Genomic DNA, 16966 nt, shown 5'->3' on the forward strand with positions numbered 1-16966 from the left:
GCTATGCCTGCTCCCATAAACAACCCTAATGAAGCTCACTGGGATTGAAAACTAAAAAAGACATGAAAGTTGGAGGCGGGAGATAGCTGGGAAGAGGAGAGTGGTTAGGTGTGAGGAGGGACAAGAGAAGGTGAGGCTGAATGTGTAGAGAGTGTGATCAGAATGCATTAACTACAATACGAAAATGTCATGTAATCCATTATGTGTGACTAATATGTGATAATAATGTTCCTCTTTCTATTTTTATATTCTACACACACACATACACACACACACACACACACACATTTAAATCTAGATTCCCTGTTTGGGAAAAAAAAGGTTGTAATAATTTCCTTTCTGAGTTTGGCTTAAATTTCATATTTTTATATAATTTTATTTATAGTTAATTTAGGATTTTTTTTTTTTTTTTTTTTTTGGTTTTTCAAGACAAGGTTTCTCTGTATAGCCCTGGCTGTCCTGGAACTCACTCTGGAGACCAGGCTGGCCTCGAACTCAGAAATCCATCTGCCTCTGCCTCCCAAGTGCTGGGATTATAGGTGTGCGCCACCACCGCCTGGCTAATTTAGGATTTTTAAAGTATTTTACTTTTGAGAGAGTGGTTTGCTATATAGTCCAGATAGGCCTGGACTTTGTAGCCATTCTCCTAACTGAGCCTCCTGAGTGTTAGTGTTACAAGAACATACCACTTGCTAGTGTTAAAGTATATACACCACTTGCTAGTGTTACACATATATACCATTATGCCCTGAAGAATGTTGTATTCTTTTTAAAAATAAAGTTTCCCCATATTTTATATGTTTTAAAATAGTTAAATATTGAACTATTTACAGTAGCAAGAAACTTCTTTTTAATGCTAGACAAGGATAATCTCAACGATATTGTTTTATCCTCAGGAAGTATTGCTGAAGAATTATGGTTCGTTTTAATTTGTGTGAACTACAATTGAAATTCTTTATGTGAAATATTAACTTCAAATTGCCTGCCAAGGGCTCAGTGAAGAGGGTGCAGTGTGTTTTGTGTTCAAAATCATGATTTTCTTTTTCTTTTTTTTTAAAAAGATTTATTCATTTTTTATTAGATATTTTCTTTATTTACATGTCATATGATTTTTCCTTTCCCAGTTTCCCCTCCAAAAAACAAACAAACAAACAAAAACAGCAAGAACAAACCCCTGTTGCCTCCCCCCTCCCCATGCTTGCCACCTCACCCTCTCCCACTTATTGTTCCTGGCATTCCCCTACACTGGGGCACAGAACCTTCACAGGGCCTAGGGCCTCTCCTCCCATTGATGACCGACGTTGCAATCCTCTACTATACCCATGCAGCCAGAACAATCAGTCCCACCATGTATAGTCCTTGGTTGGTGGTTGAGTCCCTGGGAGCTCTGAGGGTACTAGTTAGTTCATATGGTTGTTCGTCCTAATGGGCTGCAAACCCTTCAGCTCCTTTGGTCCTTTCTCTAACTCCTTCATTGGGGACCCTGTACTCAGTTCAATGGATGGCTGTGAGCCTCTACATCTGTGTTAGTCAGGTACTGTCAGAGCCTCTCAGGAGATAGCTATATTTAGGCTAGCTTGTCCAAAATCATGATTTTCTGAAAGGAGTTTGGATAGTGCAAAACCAGAAACGATTGCTAATATCTTAAATAGAGGAAGTCCAAACTACACCTTTCCCAGTTTTTTTTTTAACTTAAAACTAATTTTGTAACATACTGTTTGTTGAACTTCCTCATTTGTGGGTGTTTTCACACTGAATTAGATCTTGAGTGGATTTGTACCCATCAAAAAGAGGAGTTATGCAAACCGAGATGTGGAAGTGTTCTCTGGAACAACTTGCCTTGTCAAGGCTCACATGCCACAGAAATGGATGGCTCCCTGAAATGGGATCTTTTCCGAGACAGGGGCTGTAGGATCAAAATGTCAAAATGTCTCCGTGAGTTCTTCAGGCTTTCTCTCTTTCATTCTTCTTCCCCTCTCCTTCTCAGTTTGAGTAGCTGGAACTCCCGAGGCACCACTCTCCTCAACACTCTCCAGACAGGCTGACCTAGATAGAATCTGTATGATTCTCAGCAAGCTAGATTTTAACTTTAGTTCCTTTTTGTTCCTTCGCTGTTTACGCGCAGTGCGTTCTGGGGATATGGTGCTAACGGCCTCCCCGGTGCTTCCCATCCTATGTAGAGCGGTACTCTCTGTTTGCAAAGCTCCTGGAGGTCTGAAGAGGTACAGAGACCAACACTTCCCTTCATGGGGGCCAGTACTTCCCCAGTCCTGGGAGAACAGCCTGTCAGAAGCAGCGCACTTTGCTTCCTCTAAAAGAAGGCTTATAATGAGGTTTATAATGGAGACTTGGCAAGTTCTGAAATAAAATGCCCACTTGATGAGCAGAGGTCTGCCATGATCAAATCTACAGGAGACTTAGGGGATAATCCAGGTAGAAGATAGGTAACTCCAGTGTCTGTCTCCTTTCCTGCACCCAGGTCTTTCTGGTCCCTGGGAGAAGGTGGAAAGCTGAACTCCCAGGTTAGCGCTGTACTTTCTGCCTTTCTTTCCTCTGGAAATGGAAGGAGAGCTGAGTGCTGAGACTGACAAGAGTGGAAGAGGCTGTGAGCTGAGCAGACCACAGTTTGTGTTCTGGTTAGCCTCTTGTTTGTTACATTTGAACAGTAGCCAAGTTTCTTTGTTGAGAAAGGAAGGCGCTAGGGCCCTGCAGCGAGATGGTGGCTTTGTTGTGTGACCACAGAAGCTAGTTTTGTACTAATTTCCTCTAGGGCTTGCGATGAAGTCAGTAAACCACAGCCTCCAGCACGCTGTGCTCCTGCAGCAGCAGTGGCTTCTTGGTGGTGTCTTGGCCATGACACATATTTGACATGCCCTCCCTTAACCCACTCACAGACTCTTGCTCTGCGGCATGGACCAAAGAGAAATTCTGCAGCAGCTACTGAAAGAGGCCCAGAAAAAGAAACTTAACACTGAGGAGTTTGCCAATGAATTTCTGGTGAGTTCTGTAATGCTCTTAAGAGTAGTTAAACTGTGTAACGGTCTGTGGTGGTCCAGCTTGCCTAGACTCAGTTGCTGTAGGAACAACACGAACATGGAGCTTGGAGTGGAAGGGAGGAAGACAGCTGAAAAACATAACATCTCTGGGTTTTGCTGTCTCTGTGGGCTCAGGGTTTTCTCCAGGTATGCTGGTTTTAATGTTGAGTTTGCTTGTTCCTTTGAGCTTAACAATCCTATAGAGGGTATAGACAGGTGCATGAGTATTGATGCTTTCTGAGCATCTGGAGAAAAAGCATTTGCATTGTGATTTATATTTTAGATCACTAATTTTAATTGATGCCAAAAAGAAAGAGTTTAACTTTCCATGTTAAGTGTTATTTTTAGCTTCCCTATAGGATATCATTGGGATAACAGGTTTTTGAAAAACACCAAAACTATCATTTGCCACTTTTTCTCCTTTCCCTTTTGTAACAAGTTGATTATTAGAACAGGCATTTTCCTTTTTTACAATAGCTGGTTTTCTTTAACTTATATTGTCTGGAGAAGTGGGCTGGGTAGAGTGGGGAGTAGAGACACTCAAGGGACATGGAGATCAAGGTAGCCTGGGAGCAGGTGGACTTGATTATCCAGAACAGTGAATCCACTTCGAGGGAGCCATAGTTGCCAGTGTAACGAAAGCTGGGCAGGCCATATTCCATCCATGTCAGGCACATATCGGATAACATGCATGGTATGTGACATACCTGTCATGCTTTTGGGTTCTGGTTTTGCTTAGTTTTTTGTTTGTTTGTTTGTATCAGTATTTAGCTCTGTCTGGTCTAGAACTCACTATGTATATCAGGTTTGGCCTTGAACTCAAAGATCCTCCTGCCTTTGCCTCACTGGGATCAAAGGCATGTACTACCACACCAGCCTGTTGTGTTTAAAATGCTTCTAATTGGTATGTCAGAACTGTAAGAATGTTAAGCCTTAACCCTTCAGCTTTGAATTGAGAAAAATGAAGAAAATTGACATGGTCATCATTCAAATTATCAAATATTTAACATATTCCCAAATCACCCTAAATCTTTGTTTTCTGGGTTAAAAAATGAGGATAATAATTTATGTCCTATCTATCTCATTTTGGATTATTGTGGATGACTATATCAATAATTATAATAATTAAATGAGAACAAGGTACTTTGGAGGCACCTAGAGACCCAGTTACTTGGAAGGCCGAAGTGGGTTACATCTTGAGTTCAAGGCTAGCCCAGGCAACTTAGAGGGACCATGTCTCAGAAAAGGGGTCATTCAGTAATATTTACTGAGCACTTAATGTGGACCAACTTTGTGTCTTCACGCTAAGATACAATAGTAAATAAGATGTCTTTGCCTTCCAGAGCTAGCATTCTGGCACCAGGTGTTAGACGAGAAAACCATCCATGATGTTTTCCCTGAACAGATATCATGATTAGATAGCACAGCAGGCTAACATACAGTGGTCCAACTTCTGTGTTAAGATATTATTCCAGCTCAACTTGCATAAGTCATGGTGCATTAAAATGTTTTTCTCTGCTCCAAGTCCTCAGGGTAGGTTAGCCACAGGGTAAAGTTGCCCATGTGGCTGCTTAAATACAAGCATGCCTTTTGACTGTATTACGGGGACGTTCTTGAGACAATTTATTAAGATAGAGAGTAAGTGATCGGAGAGGCAGTGACAACTTTGTCTTATTTTGGTTGTATTTTTCAAAACAGAGCAGAATATATCTCTAATATCTTAGCCACTCATAGAGGTCATTATAATCTCTTACCAGACTGTGGTAGACACCTCCTGACTGCTTTCTCTGTTTCTAGCCTTGCCTCATCTTAGTTAATTCTCTTAGACAATGGTCTCACTATGTAGTCATAGCTGAGCTGGAACTCACTATGTAGACCAGACTAGCCTTGAACTCAGAGATCTACCTACTATTGCCTCCTGAGTACTGAGATTAAAGGTGTACACTACCACTCCAGGCTCCAAAGTGGTCTTTTAATTATATAAATCTGGTTATATTTTTTTCAGCTTAAGAACTTTTTTATAGCTTGTGTTTTTTTTTTTAGCTGCTTGAAATTGTGAACTAAAATATATATTTAGAAAACTACACAAAATATGTGAATATAGTTATAAAGGAACCATTGCCAATGCAGTCACCACCCAGATCAAAAAATATAGTACTGTCTAACTCTGAGAGATTCCTGACTATCTCTTCCACAGCTGGCTTCTCCACCCACCCACCCCATCCTATCCCATCTGAGTAAATCACTGTCCTGGTTTTATATTAATCATGTCCTTGCCCTTCCAGCTCCTTATGTTTAAGAACCTTCTTTTGGGGTGGTGATTAAGTGGAACCTTACTGTTCACTGACTCATGTCCTCCAGTGGAAAAACAAGAGTTTCACCCTCAGCCCCACCTAAAGGTTCAACTGAGACACCAGAAAAATAGCTTTGGGAGAGGAGCTGTTGGCCCAGGGAAATACTGCCATCCAACTGGAAGGTTTCCACTTGACTTCTGCCCATGGTCCACCTGGAGTTCTTGATGTTTATGAGATTTCAGAATGAAGTCTATGACATAAAAGCACTGCTAACTGCCTTAGTGGCTATTACTACACAGCATTTATACTTAAATGCAGATTTCTTGTGCAACAACCCCCCATAAAACAAAACCAAAAAGTTCCTTAGCTCAGATTTCAGTCCTGACTTCTTTTTTTGTTATTGAGTTTTTATTGTTGTTTCTTTATGTAGCTCTGGCTGCCCTGGAATTCACTATGTAGACCAGGGTGGCCTGCCTCTGCCTCCTATGTAATAGGATTAAAAGCATGTACCACCAAGCACACCTTGTTCCTTTAAAGAAAGATTTGTATTTTGTGTGTGCATGTGTGTTGTTTTGCCTGCATGTGTATATTATGCATTTAGTTCCTCCCCAGTGCCTGTGGAAGCCAGAAGATGGAGTTGGGTCCCTTGGGACTGGTGTTACAGGGGGTTGTGAACCACTGGGTGGATGCTGAGAACTGAGTCTGGGACCTCAGCAGAAGCAGCAAGTGAGCCATCTACTGAACCATCTTTCCAGACCCTCTTTCTTTTTATATTTTTAAAAATGTGTGTGTGTGTGTGTGTGTGTGTATGTGTGTGCTCACACACATGCATGTATCACAGTGAGAGCAAAAGAGTCAGAGAACAGCTTGGGAGATTAAGTTCTCTTTAGAATTTTCTAAATTACATTTATGTGTTTGTTTAGTCAGTAGGGAATAAGGTATATATGCCATGGCACATATATGGAGATCAGAGGACATAGATCAGTGCCTGCCTAACACACTTGAAGCTCTGAAATCAACGCCCCAGCCCCACACACTCACAAAAAAGAAAGCCACACAGCTCACAGTTATAGAACTAAAAGTTCAAACAATACTCTAACTAGTATCGCAACCTCTGCCCTTGCTACTTGTCAGCTCCTGCCTCCATTTGATCCACTGGCATTTAAAATAGAACATACATACAATAGATGCTCTAAACATAGGCACTGACTTAATAATTAGTAATAAAGCAGGCACTGATGTATGTACCGCCCCGACACACACATCAAGAAATAGGATTGTTGGGCTATAGATGTGTCTCAGATGGCCCATTGACTGTATATCATGCAGAAAGTCCAGGATTAACCTCCAGGACCTCACAAAACAGGCTTGGTCATATATACCTGCATCCCTTAGCACTCGTCAGGACCAGGAGTTCAAGCTTATTCTCAGCCTGGTATACATGAGATGCCTGGACACACACACACACACACACACACACTGCACAGAGAGCCCCTGGGTGTTCTTCCTAATAATAATACCCTGACCCCCTACCTCCACAAAAAGATAGAAGCCAACACTATCAGAACACAGTTTGTTTTCTTCTGCATTGCTTTATTTTGTATACTAAACAATAGTTTTAAAATCTGTTTTTTTAACTATATGCAGATGAAATTGTGTCAAGTGTCATGTGTCTTATTTGAAAAGCTAATGTTTTTTGTTGCATACAGCTGGATCTCAGGTTTTTTCCTAGTCATTGTTGTGAATTCTGTCAAAGTTCCATAGATGTGATTCTTGTAGTGAACCTAGAGAGAATATTGAAAGATGTCAAGTAAGTCACTGGCTGTTCTAATTAGGCTGCCCTGCCTTTATAATAAAACACTGATCAAACCAACTTGGGGAGGAAAGGGGTTATCTAGATTAAATTTCCATGTCACAATCATCATTCAGGGAAGGCAGGTCAGGAATTCAAGGCAGGAACTGAAACAGAGGCCAGGGAGGACACTGCTTAGTCTCTTGCTCTTATGGCATACTCAGGACCACCTGCCCAGGAGTAGCATTGCCCATAATGCACCGGGACTTTTCTCATCAATCATTAATCCAAAAAAAAAAAAAAAAAAGTCTTTGAGATTTGCCTACAGGCTGATCTGATGAGGTGTTTTTTCAATTAAGATCTCCTCTTCCCAAATGACTTTAGCTTGTATTAACTTGACAAAAACTAACCAACCCAGCTAGTAACACCCATTTGAATCACCACAGTGGTTTTTAGCCTTACTGACCTCAAAATGTAGTTTCGTTATGGCTTTTAGCCTAGCTCACCCTCCTTTCCTTCTCCTTCCCCTTCCCCTCCCTTTCTTTCCTTCTTTCCTTCCTTCATTTTTTTTTCTTTTTTTAAATTTTGAGACAGGGTATCACTAAGTTGCCCAGGGAGACCTTGCAATCCTCCTGTCAGCTCCTGAAGTAGCTGGATCTTAGGCTTGTGTGTCCTGATCTGGCTGTGAATCTATCTTTGTTACACAGATTGCCAAATCCAGGGCCTTGCCTTTGCTAGGCAGGCAGAGCTTCTACTACTCAGGTACTCAGCTACACCTACAACCTAGTCATTCTTTGTACATTCCAAGCTTCTGTCAAATGTATTAACTTTTATTTTAAAGTCTATACATTTTTTTGTTTTTAGTTAAAAGACAATCCCTAAAACTGTTGAATATCATTTAAACAAGAGAAAGTGAACTTTGTTTCTTGGGGGTATTTTTATAGAAAATATGAATATTCAGTTACTAAATCGGAAGACATATTTACTAAATATCAAGGACCCATTGAGCTATAATAGTAGAAACCCATTTCTAATGGCTGGGTTCAAGTGCTAAAGTAACTAGAACATGCTGTCATTGTCATAGCTTCTGTAGATTTCATCTATCATAGATACCAGGAAACGTCTTGGTTCTGTATGTATTTACAGTAATGATACAAAGCAAACAGTTCTGAGCACAGCAGCCCCTGCATAGCAAGAGTCAAACAATTTGTTGAATTGAAACAGCTCGTGAGAATGAGCCTGACATTTGAGCATAGCAAGAAGCCTTTACTGAAGTAAATGCTGTATTATTAAAGCGTTTTATTACTATCACCACCAGAATAAGCATATTTACCTCTGAAGCTGATCCCTCCTGACTCCACCTTTTGCTCGGGACTATCTGTTCCCGTATCCTCAGTTACTCTCAGGATAGTTTTGACGTATTCTTGCCATTTCCTTGTCTTTTTTTTTTTTTTTTTTTTTTTTTTTTTTTTTTGGTTTTTTGAGACAGGGTTTCTCTGTGTAGCCCTGGCTGTCCTGGAACTCACTCTGTAGACCAGGCCGGCCTCGAACTCAGAGATCCGCCTGCCTCTGCCTCCCAAGTGCTGGGATTAAAGGCGTGCGCCACCACCGCCCGACCATTTCCTTGTCTTTTCATACCTGATTAAAATTTCTTGGTTTAAATTACTGCAGTTTGGCTGTTGCCTACCCAGCTACTCCCTTAACCAGTACTATGGAACACCCTTGCCTGCCTTGTTAAAGATGACTGTGTGTTTACTCAGGGCCAGCCTCTTTGTCCATTCGTACTGTCCATAGTCCTGTCCACTAGCTGTAGAGGTCTAAACTCCTGACTCAATTCCTTTGCACTCATGCTTTCTAGGTCTTGTCAGAAGCTTGGTAAACCATCTGCATCCTCAAGGCAACAAGAAGCAACCTTGTAGAGCTCCAGAGAAAGTCAAACTGTGGTTCATTCTCCCCTTAGTAATATATCTTCTATATATTAGCTTCTCAGATTGGGGGTCATGTAACTGAACAGAGTCACGAAGACTTTGGCAAGCATAGGATTCTGAATGCCAAACAGCCAAAATTTGATTCAAATTAAGTACATACTAGTGTTGCCCAGTGCCACTTCTGTGGCCTTGATTTGGAACACATACACACTCAGTTTGCACTCAGCCTGCCAGTGAGCCATAAACTCCAACGAACACTGCCTGAAATGCCCCTGCTTGGGTTTAACTATTAACAAATGAACTGCATCTCATTTGTATGTACATTTCATTTTGGTATATATTTATTTTATTTTATTTTTCAAGACAGAGTATCTGTGTAGTCCTGGCTGTCTTAAAACTTACTCTGTAAACCAGGCTGGCCTTGTGCTCAGAGATCTACCTGCCTCTGCCTCTTGAGTGCTGGGATTAAAGGCATGAGTCACCACCCCAGGCTACTTTTTGTTTTTTTTTTATTGTACACACATAGTCTTAGAAATGTGATGGTTTAATTATGGAAAACAATGACTTAGTATTTTCTATCATTATTCCTTTGAATTATATATCATGTTAGAATGTTTGATTTTAAAAATTGAGGTTTGAGTTGCTGATTGAAATGTATTAAAACTACTCATGAAATTAATTTTGATTTGACATTAGGATAGGATTTCCAAAATTTTTGATGTAACCTTGAACATGCTTCTACCATTTTTATACTACATGTTTATGTGAAGTGGCTTTCGGAGATCTGCTAATTATAAGATCAAAATATTGCTCAATTCTAAAACACTGAAGATGCTATATGTCTGCAGTATCAAATATTCAGCCAAGCTTTAAGTGTGTGTGTGTGTGTGTGTGTGTGTGTGTGTGTGTGTGTACAGGGCATTGTGAGTATGTGGAGATCAAAGGAAACCTTTCAGAAGTTAGGTCTCTCCTTTTGCCATGTAGGTCGCAGGAATCAAACTCAGGTTGTCAAAGTTGGTAGTAGGTGCCTTTACCCACTGAGCTACCTTTCTGGCCCAAGATTTAATTCTTAACATAAAAATAAACCAGCACATCCATTCCATTAGAATGGCAGTGCTTGCTTTCCCTCTTAATGTTAAAATTCATGTTGCTTCTGAGGAGCACCATGGTGGCTGGCAAGAACAGATGCCTCACAAAAGGCATTAAAATGGAGAGTCAAGAAGAAACTGCTCCATTTTCTAAGAATTATTGATATGTGACAGCATTGACTATATTCAACAGTGGAAATTTGGAAAACACTAATCATAAGGACCCAAGGACCCAAATTTATATCTGATGGCCTCAAGGGTCCTATGTTTGAAGTGAGTCTTGTTGATCTGCAGAATTCAGAATCTGCATTTAGAAAATTCAGGCTAAGGCTATTCAGGAAAAAAACTATCAAGCTTCTATAGTTCTATAGCATGGATCTTACCCAGGACAGGCCAAAAAATGGCAGACCATGCCAAAGGCTCATGTCAATCAATAGCAAGATGGCCATCAGTTTCATCTGTTCTGTGTTGGGTTTGTTGTTTTTTGTCTTTTTTTTTTTTTTTTCCAGACAGGGTTTCTCTGTTACCTCGGCTCTCCTGGAACTCACTCTGTAGACCAGGCTGACCTCGAACTCAGAGACCATCCTGCCTCTGCCTCCCAAGTGCTGGGATTAAAGACATGCACCACCATCACCTGGCTCTGTGTTGGTTCTATTAAAAATTTCAAATAATATGCAGACCTACTATACTCTGCACCAACAGGTCTGACTGACCCAAAAATTGATGATGGAAATCATGACCTGGGAAGTACAGACAATTACTTGAAAGAAGTGGTTAATGCAGTGATTTCAGACAGTAAGAAAGCTTGCCAATATATCTTCTTCATGATGTTCTTGCTAGAAAAGTGAAATTATGTTGGGCGGTGGTGGGGCACGCCTTTAATCCCAGCACTTGGGAGGCAGAGGCAGGTGGATTTCTGAGTTCGAGGCCAGCCTGGTCTACAGAGTGAGTTCCAGGACAGCCAGGGTTACACAGAGAAACCCTGTCTCAAAAAACCAAAAAAAAAAAAAAGCCTAAGTATAAGATTCAGATTTTTAATGGTGATAAACAAAGGGGACTACTTATGAAAAAATAAATAAGACTATATATATATATATATATATCAGTAGTTCTCACTAGTGGGTCATGACCCCTTTTGGGGATTGAATGGTCTTTTCACAGGGATCAATCACCTAAGACTATTGGAAAACACAGATATTCATGTCATGATTCATAACAGTAGCAACATTACAGTTATAAAGTAGCAATGAAAATAATTTTATGATTGGGGGGTCACCACAACCTGAGGTATTAAACTATGTTAAAGGGTGACAGTGTCAGGGAGGTTGAGAACTACTGGCGTACATCAATGAGTTTAAAAAGTAAATTTGCAGTTGATTGGTTCTATGCCTTTTTTTTTTTTTAATGCCTGTATCTCTCGAATCACATTAAAATCTCTCAAGTGGAGAGGAGTTGTGGGTGGAAAGGGTTCAGCATGTTCTGTCTTGCACTGCAGCATCCTGTTGTACGCCACAGACACTACGGTCTTGTGATTTCTATTTTATTTTCCTTGTTCCCTTCAGGAAGGGAACAAGCTTATTTACTAGCATTTGAGAAAACCGTGCATAGGACTTAGTCTTCACTCATTGACTCTGGGAGCAAAGTCTCCATTCTGAGACTCATTTCTCATTCTGAGCAAAGTCTCATTTCTCGAAAGGAAACGGACTCAGGTCCAAAGACAAAAGGAGCTCAGTGTTAGCTGATCAAGCATAGTCTAGCGCACCACCTTTCCTACCCCGGGTCAGGGGCCGCAGACTGATGGCTTCCTCACCTTATTCTCCCACATTCTCTTTTATCAGTTTCTCTTGATGCCTCTTCAAGGGACTAACAGTCCCTGCCTGGTGGCTGACCGAGAAATACTTTGACCCTCTGACCCATTCCTTCATCCCAAACCTCAATCCAGTCCTTCGCAGACCGGCTTCTACCCATGCCCTTTGCTTCTTTCTTCAGAGTCCCCTTGTTTCCATGGTAGTTTATCAGGTTGTCTGCTCCGTAATGTTCTCTGCTAGGGCCTGGGAACTTGGGTGTTAGCAGGAAGAGAGGAAGACTTAAAAGGAGGAGTTAAAGGTGGTCTGACCACAGGTAGACGTCAGGGGAAAAAATTAAAGTCTTTCACACTTCCTAAGTTAACAGTTTTGTAGGTATTTCCTGTGTTATGTTGAGGCGGGTAGCCACCTTGTCATCAGTCAGATGACTCCAGGAGCAGCAAAAGAAAAGGCCATTCTGAAGGTCACAGTGAAGACCAAACAAGCATCCATTACCGCATACGTAATCTTTATCTGAGGCATCTTGCCCAAAGAGTACCTTTCAAAAAAAACAAAAAACAAAAAAACAAAAAACAATAAACCCCAAGGCTTTATCTACGACATTCTCCTCCAGGAGCACTCCACAAGCAGAGCAAAGTGCAAAAAAAAAGCAAGTAAAGTTAGTATTAACCAAGAGGAGGACTCTGGAAACTTCTAGAAAGAATTGTTTGGGAACACTTTTCAGTAGTCATAAAAGCCTATTATTCTGAAGGAGGATAAGAATGGAGAGATGAGAAATGGGGGGACCTCCAGGGGAAGCACTTCTGAAAGTTTTAAAATTATATTTATTGGGGCAGGAACAGGCAGGCATGTGGAGGTGAGAGAACGACTTTTGGGATCACTTCCCTCCTTCAGTCACGTAGATCCCAGAGACTAAATTCAGCTGTCAGCCTTGGCTGGAGGTAGCTTTACCCACTAATCCATTTGACTAGCCCACCACAAGTATTTCATGGTGTTCCAGGTGTCTAAGTTAGTGTAAAAATACACTGTTTAGCATCTCCTGCCAAGTCCAGCTCTGAAATCACAGGAATTCAAACCATGATGCACAACCAGGATTCAAGAACTTCCCATGTTCCTGGTCTGGATCCAGCAGGTTTCCCGTGTCTTATCAAACCTAGAAATAAAAATATAGTCACTGAAGAAGTACATACTGGTACTTGTGGAGCCGCAAAGAAGCAAGCACAGACTGGCTGTTCTATTTCAAATCCTGACTAGAAAGAGTTTATATTTTGATATACTGGGTGGTTATAGTAACTTAATGTTACTTTATTTGGAAAATATTAGTTTAATTAAATTCTATATATTTAATAGAGGTGTTCTGAATTTTTAGCTATGCTCTCCATTTTCTCCCCATCCCATTGAAGACTGACATAGTCACCAAATTCCCTGAGCCATTCTTTAAACAAACAAACAAACAACAACAACAACAACAACAACAACAAAGGTCTCTCCATGTGGCCCTGGCTAGTCCAAAACTGAGCATGGAGACCAAGCCAGCCTCCAACTCAGGGAGACCCACCTGTTCTGCCTCCCGAGTTCTTTAACTAAACCTGTGAGTCCCTATACCTGACCCTCTGAGCCAGTTTTGAAGCCTTATGATGAATTTGGATAATTTGTTGGACCAAAATTTTCTATTACTAGTACCTTTTTTCTGCCTTTCTTCTTTCTGTGCCATTGATTTTGTTGCTGTAGGTAGAGTCTCTCTGTGTACCAGTGGCTGACCTGAATCTTTCTATATAGACTAGTCTGGCCTTGAACTCACAGAGATCTCCTACTTCTGCCTCCTCCTGAGGGCTGGGACACGCCTATCATATCTTTGAGTTCTCCTTTCCTCATTCATTTTAAAACCACTTAATAAGTCTCCTCAAGCAAACTCCTGCACAAAACTGTCTGTCCTCATTACTGATGGATCAGTAGTATACGAAGTCTATAAGCTGTTAAGCAACAGCAACAACAGCCCTCTTGATGTTTGGTTGTTATTCCTCTCACTTGAGATTCTTATTATTCACTGTGTGGGTCAAAAGTAGATCATAGCCATGGCTGTGGAATGTAAAAGCAGTGCCAAGGATGCATAACACTTATGAAGAGCCAGAGGAACACCCTAGTTTCAAGATGTCATATTACACATGATGGCACCAGTTTGTGAGAAGTTGAAAGAATCTAGAAGCCATCTTTAGAGACTTAATTGGAAAGCACTGGGAAATTCGGGAAAGTGAACTTGATTCTAGCTCAGGAAACCCTTACCTGAAGAGTTTGAGACTTATTTTCCAAGTGGTAAAAATGATTTATTGAAGTCACTTTAAGCAGCATTGGAAAGTTTAACAAAGCATACATTGAATTAGTTGGAATAACTATACCCGATACATTTGAATGAAGAATGCTGTGAAGGTAAGGAGAAATTATAGGAGTTGAAGCTTGAAGGGAAAGAGTCTAAACTCAGCTTAGTGTGTCTAGAGGGTTTTCTACCACTGTGATGACACATCATAGATTTGAAGGAGGAAGAGCTGTTTTGACTCACAGTTCCACTCCATAGTTGCTTGGCCCCATTGCTGTAGGCCTGTGGAGAGGCAGAACATCATAACAGTGGGGGTATAATGGCACAAAGCTGCTTACCTCATGGGTCCCCAGAGATAAAGAGATGTAGAACATCAGAAAGGGGATAAGAACAAGATATATCTTTCCAGGATATGTCACTGTGGCTTACTTCCGTAAGTTCTGTAAGTTCCCTCCTTCAGTAATACAATCATATTCTGAACCCATCAAGGCCTTAAATCCACTGTTAGATCAGAGCTTTCAGAATCTAGCTAAACACTTCCTCAAAGCCGATCAGCTGGCAAGCAAGACTTTAACACAGGAGCCTTTTAGAGGGGCATACACCATATCCCAGCCATAGCAGGAAAGAAAGCTGATGTAAGACCCTGCACGGGAGGAAACAACTGAACTTGCTAAATATATCTGAGGTGGGAATTGTGGGAAGGGAGGAACCTAAAGTGCCTGTTTGCCAGAGTGGGATTGCTCCGAATAAAGATAGCTCCACTGGTGAGATAATGATGCTTTTAGTTTCAGATGTGCTGAGTGTGAGGCTGCAATAAGACATTGAAGTGAAAATGTCTAGGACCTGATAGGTAATTTGGAGCTGAAATCTTAGTATAGAAACTTGAGATGTGGCCAATTGATGCTGAAAATCTAATAAAATTTTGACAAATTAATCAGCAAATATTTATACACCCTCTATAAGGGTTTATGGCTAACTCTGAGGGGGGAGATATATCTCAAGAGAAAAGTAGAGTGTCAAAGATTTAACGTTTGAGTGTTGGGTATTTCTTTGTTAGAGAACAAAGAACCAATAAGAAATAAGGGTGAGTGGGGATGATGTGAGTCCTAGTTAGGGTTACTGTGGCTGTGATGAAACACCATGACCAAAAACAAGTGGGGAGAAAAGGGTTTACTCAGCTTACACTTCCACATTGTAGTCCATCACTGAAGGAAGTCAGGACAGTAACTCAAACAGGGCAGGAACCTGGAGGCAGGAGCTGATGCAGAGGCCATGGAGGGGTACTACTTGCTGACTTGCCCCTCATGGCTTGCTCAGCCTGCTTTCTTTCTTTCTTTTTTTTCTTTTTTTTTTTTTTTTTTTTTTTTTTTTTTTTTTTTCTTTTTGTATTTTTGAGACAAGGTTTCTCTGTGTAGCCCTGGCTGTCCTGGAACTCACTCTGTAGACCAGGCTGGCCTCGAACTCAGAAATCCGCCTGCCTCTGCCTCCCAAGTGCTGGGATTAAAGGCATGCGCCACCACCGCCCGGCTCAGCCTGCTTTGTTATAGAACCCAGGGCCACAAGCCCAGGGATGACACCACCCACCATGGGCTGGGCTCTTTCCCATCAATCACTAATTAATACAATGCCCTACAGGTGGATATTGTTTTTTTTTTGGGTTTTGTTTTTGTTTTTCTGGTTTTTCGAGACAGGGTTTCTCTGTATAGCTGGCTGTCCTGGAACTCACTCTGTAGACCAGGCTGGCCTTGAAATCAGAAATCCGCCTGCCTCTGCCTCCCAAGTGCTGGGAGCCACCACTGCCCAGCCCTACAGTTGGATCTTAAGGAGGCATTTTTCTCAACCGAGGCTCCCTCCTTTCAGTTGACTCTAGCTTGTGTGTCAAGTAAACATAAAACCAGCCAGTGTAATGAGTCAAAGAAAGTGTAGAAACAAGAAAATGTGCATGAATAGGGACCAAGAAAAGAAGAGATTTCAAAACAAAAGTTAAAGAATGAAGACCTAGTGATGCTGAGGGATCTAGCCCTAAAAGGCAACTAATACTCCTCATGGGATGATTCTTCATTAACTAGTGAGGACATAATGCAGATGATCATCTTAATTCAGTAAACATTTTCACTCATTGTCAGAGCTACTGGTTGGTACTCACAAAATTCAGACCTAGTACACGTATTTGGTTTTCTTCTTTTAATTATAAAGGAAATAAAATTTTGGACTACATTAATTCCAGACAAGTAGCCAAAGAGAAATTACCATATCATTTCTGACTTTGAATTTAGGTCTATAAATGGGAATAATTGTAAGGAACAATTAAGGATTCATGTCCAATAACATTAAGACAGTCCCTGCCTGTCTCAGATCATATCCTACCTAGAGAATATGATTCTATTTAGATTGCAACTTGCTGGAAAGGAAGGCTTAAGGTTTGAAAATGCTTTGGAACTGAAATCTCTGAAATTTTTGACAGTTATAAACAGAGTCTATCTAACTTAAGCTCCATTTCTATGTAGAAAACAAATGATCTGAAGTAAAAAAAAAAAGGATGGAATTTAATAATTTTCCTGTTGACATTGAATAGACCATATAAAGAAAGTAAGTCCCAGGCCAGGCTGTAGTGGTGCACGCCTTTAATCCCAGCACTTGGAAGGCAGAGGCAGCTGGATTTCTGAGTTCGAGGCCAGCCTGGTCTACAGAGTGAGTTCCAGGACAGCCA

General features: G+C 41.0%; 1 protein-coding gene across 2 annotated transcripts in view; it reads left to right on the plus strand.

Annotated features, from left to right (window-relative positions):
• Window positions 1–2775: 2775 nt before the first annotated feature.
• Window positions 2776–16966, plus strand: part of Ptpn22 (protein tyrosine phosphatase non-receptor type 22) — a 54601-nt gene continuing 40410 nt past the window's right edge. For both annotated transcript variants that reach the window (XR_004119741.1, XM_031375049.1), the window contains exon 1: window positions 2776–2997. Coding sequence is in view for 1 of the 2 variants with exons in the window: in XM_031375049.1 (XP_031230909.1) it covers window positions 2911–2997 (87 nt within the window). In the remaining variant the exon portion in view is untranslated. The remainder of the gene's footprint in view (window positions 2998–16966) is intronic.

Source organism: Mastomys coucha, unplaced genomic scaffold (assembly GCF_008632895.1).
Source record: "Mastomys coucha isolate ucsf_1 unplaced genomic scaffold, UCSF_Mcou_1 pScaffold16, whole genome shotgun sequence".
Lineage (NCBI taxonomy): Eukaryota > Metazoa > Chordata > Mammalia > Rodentia > Muridae > Mastomys > Mastomys coucha.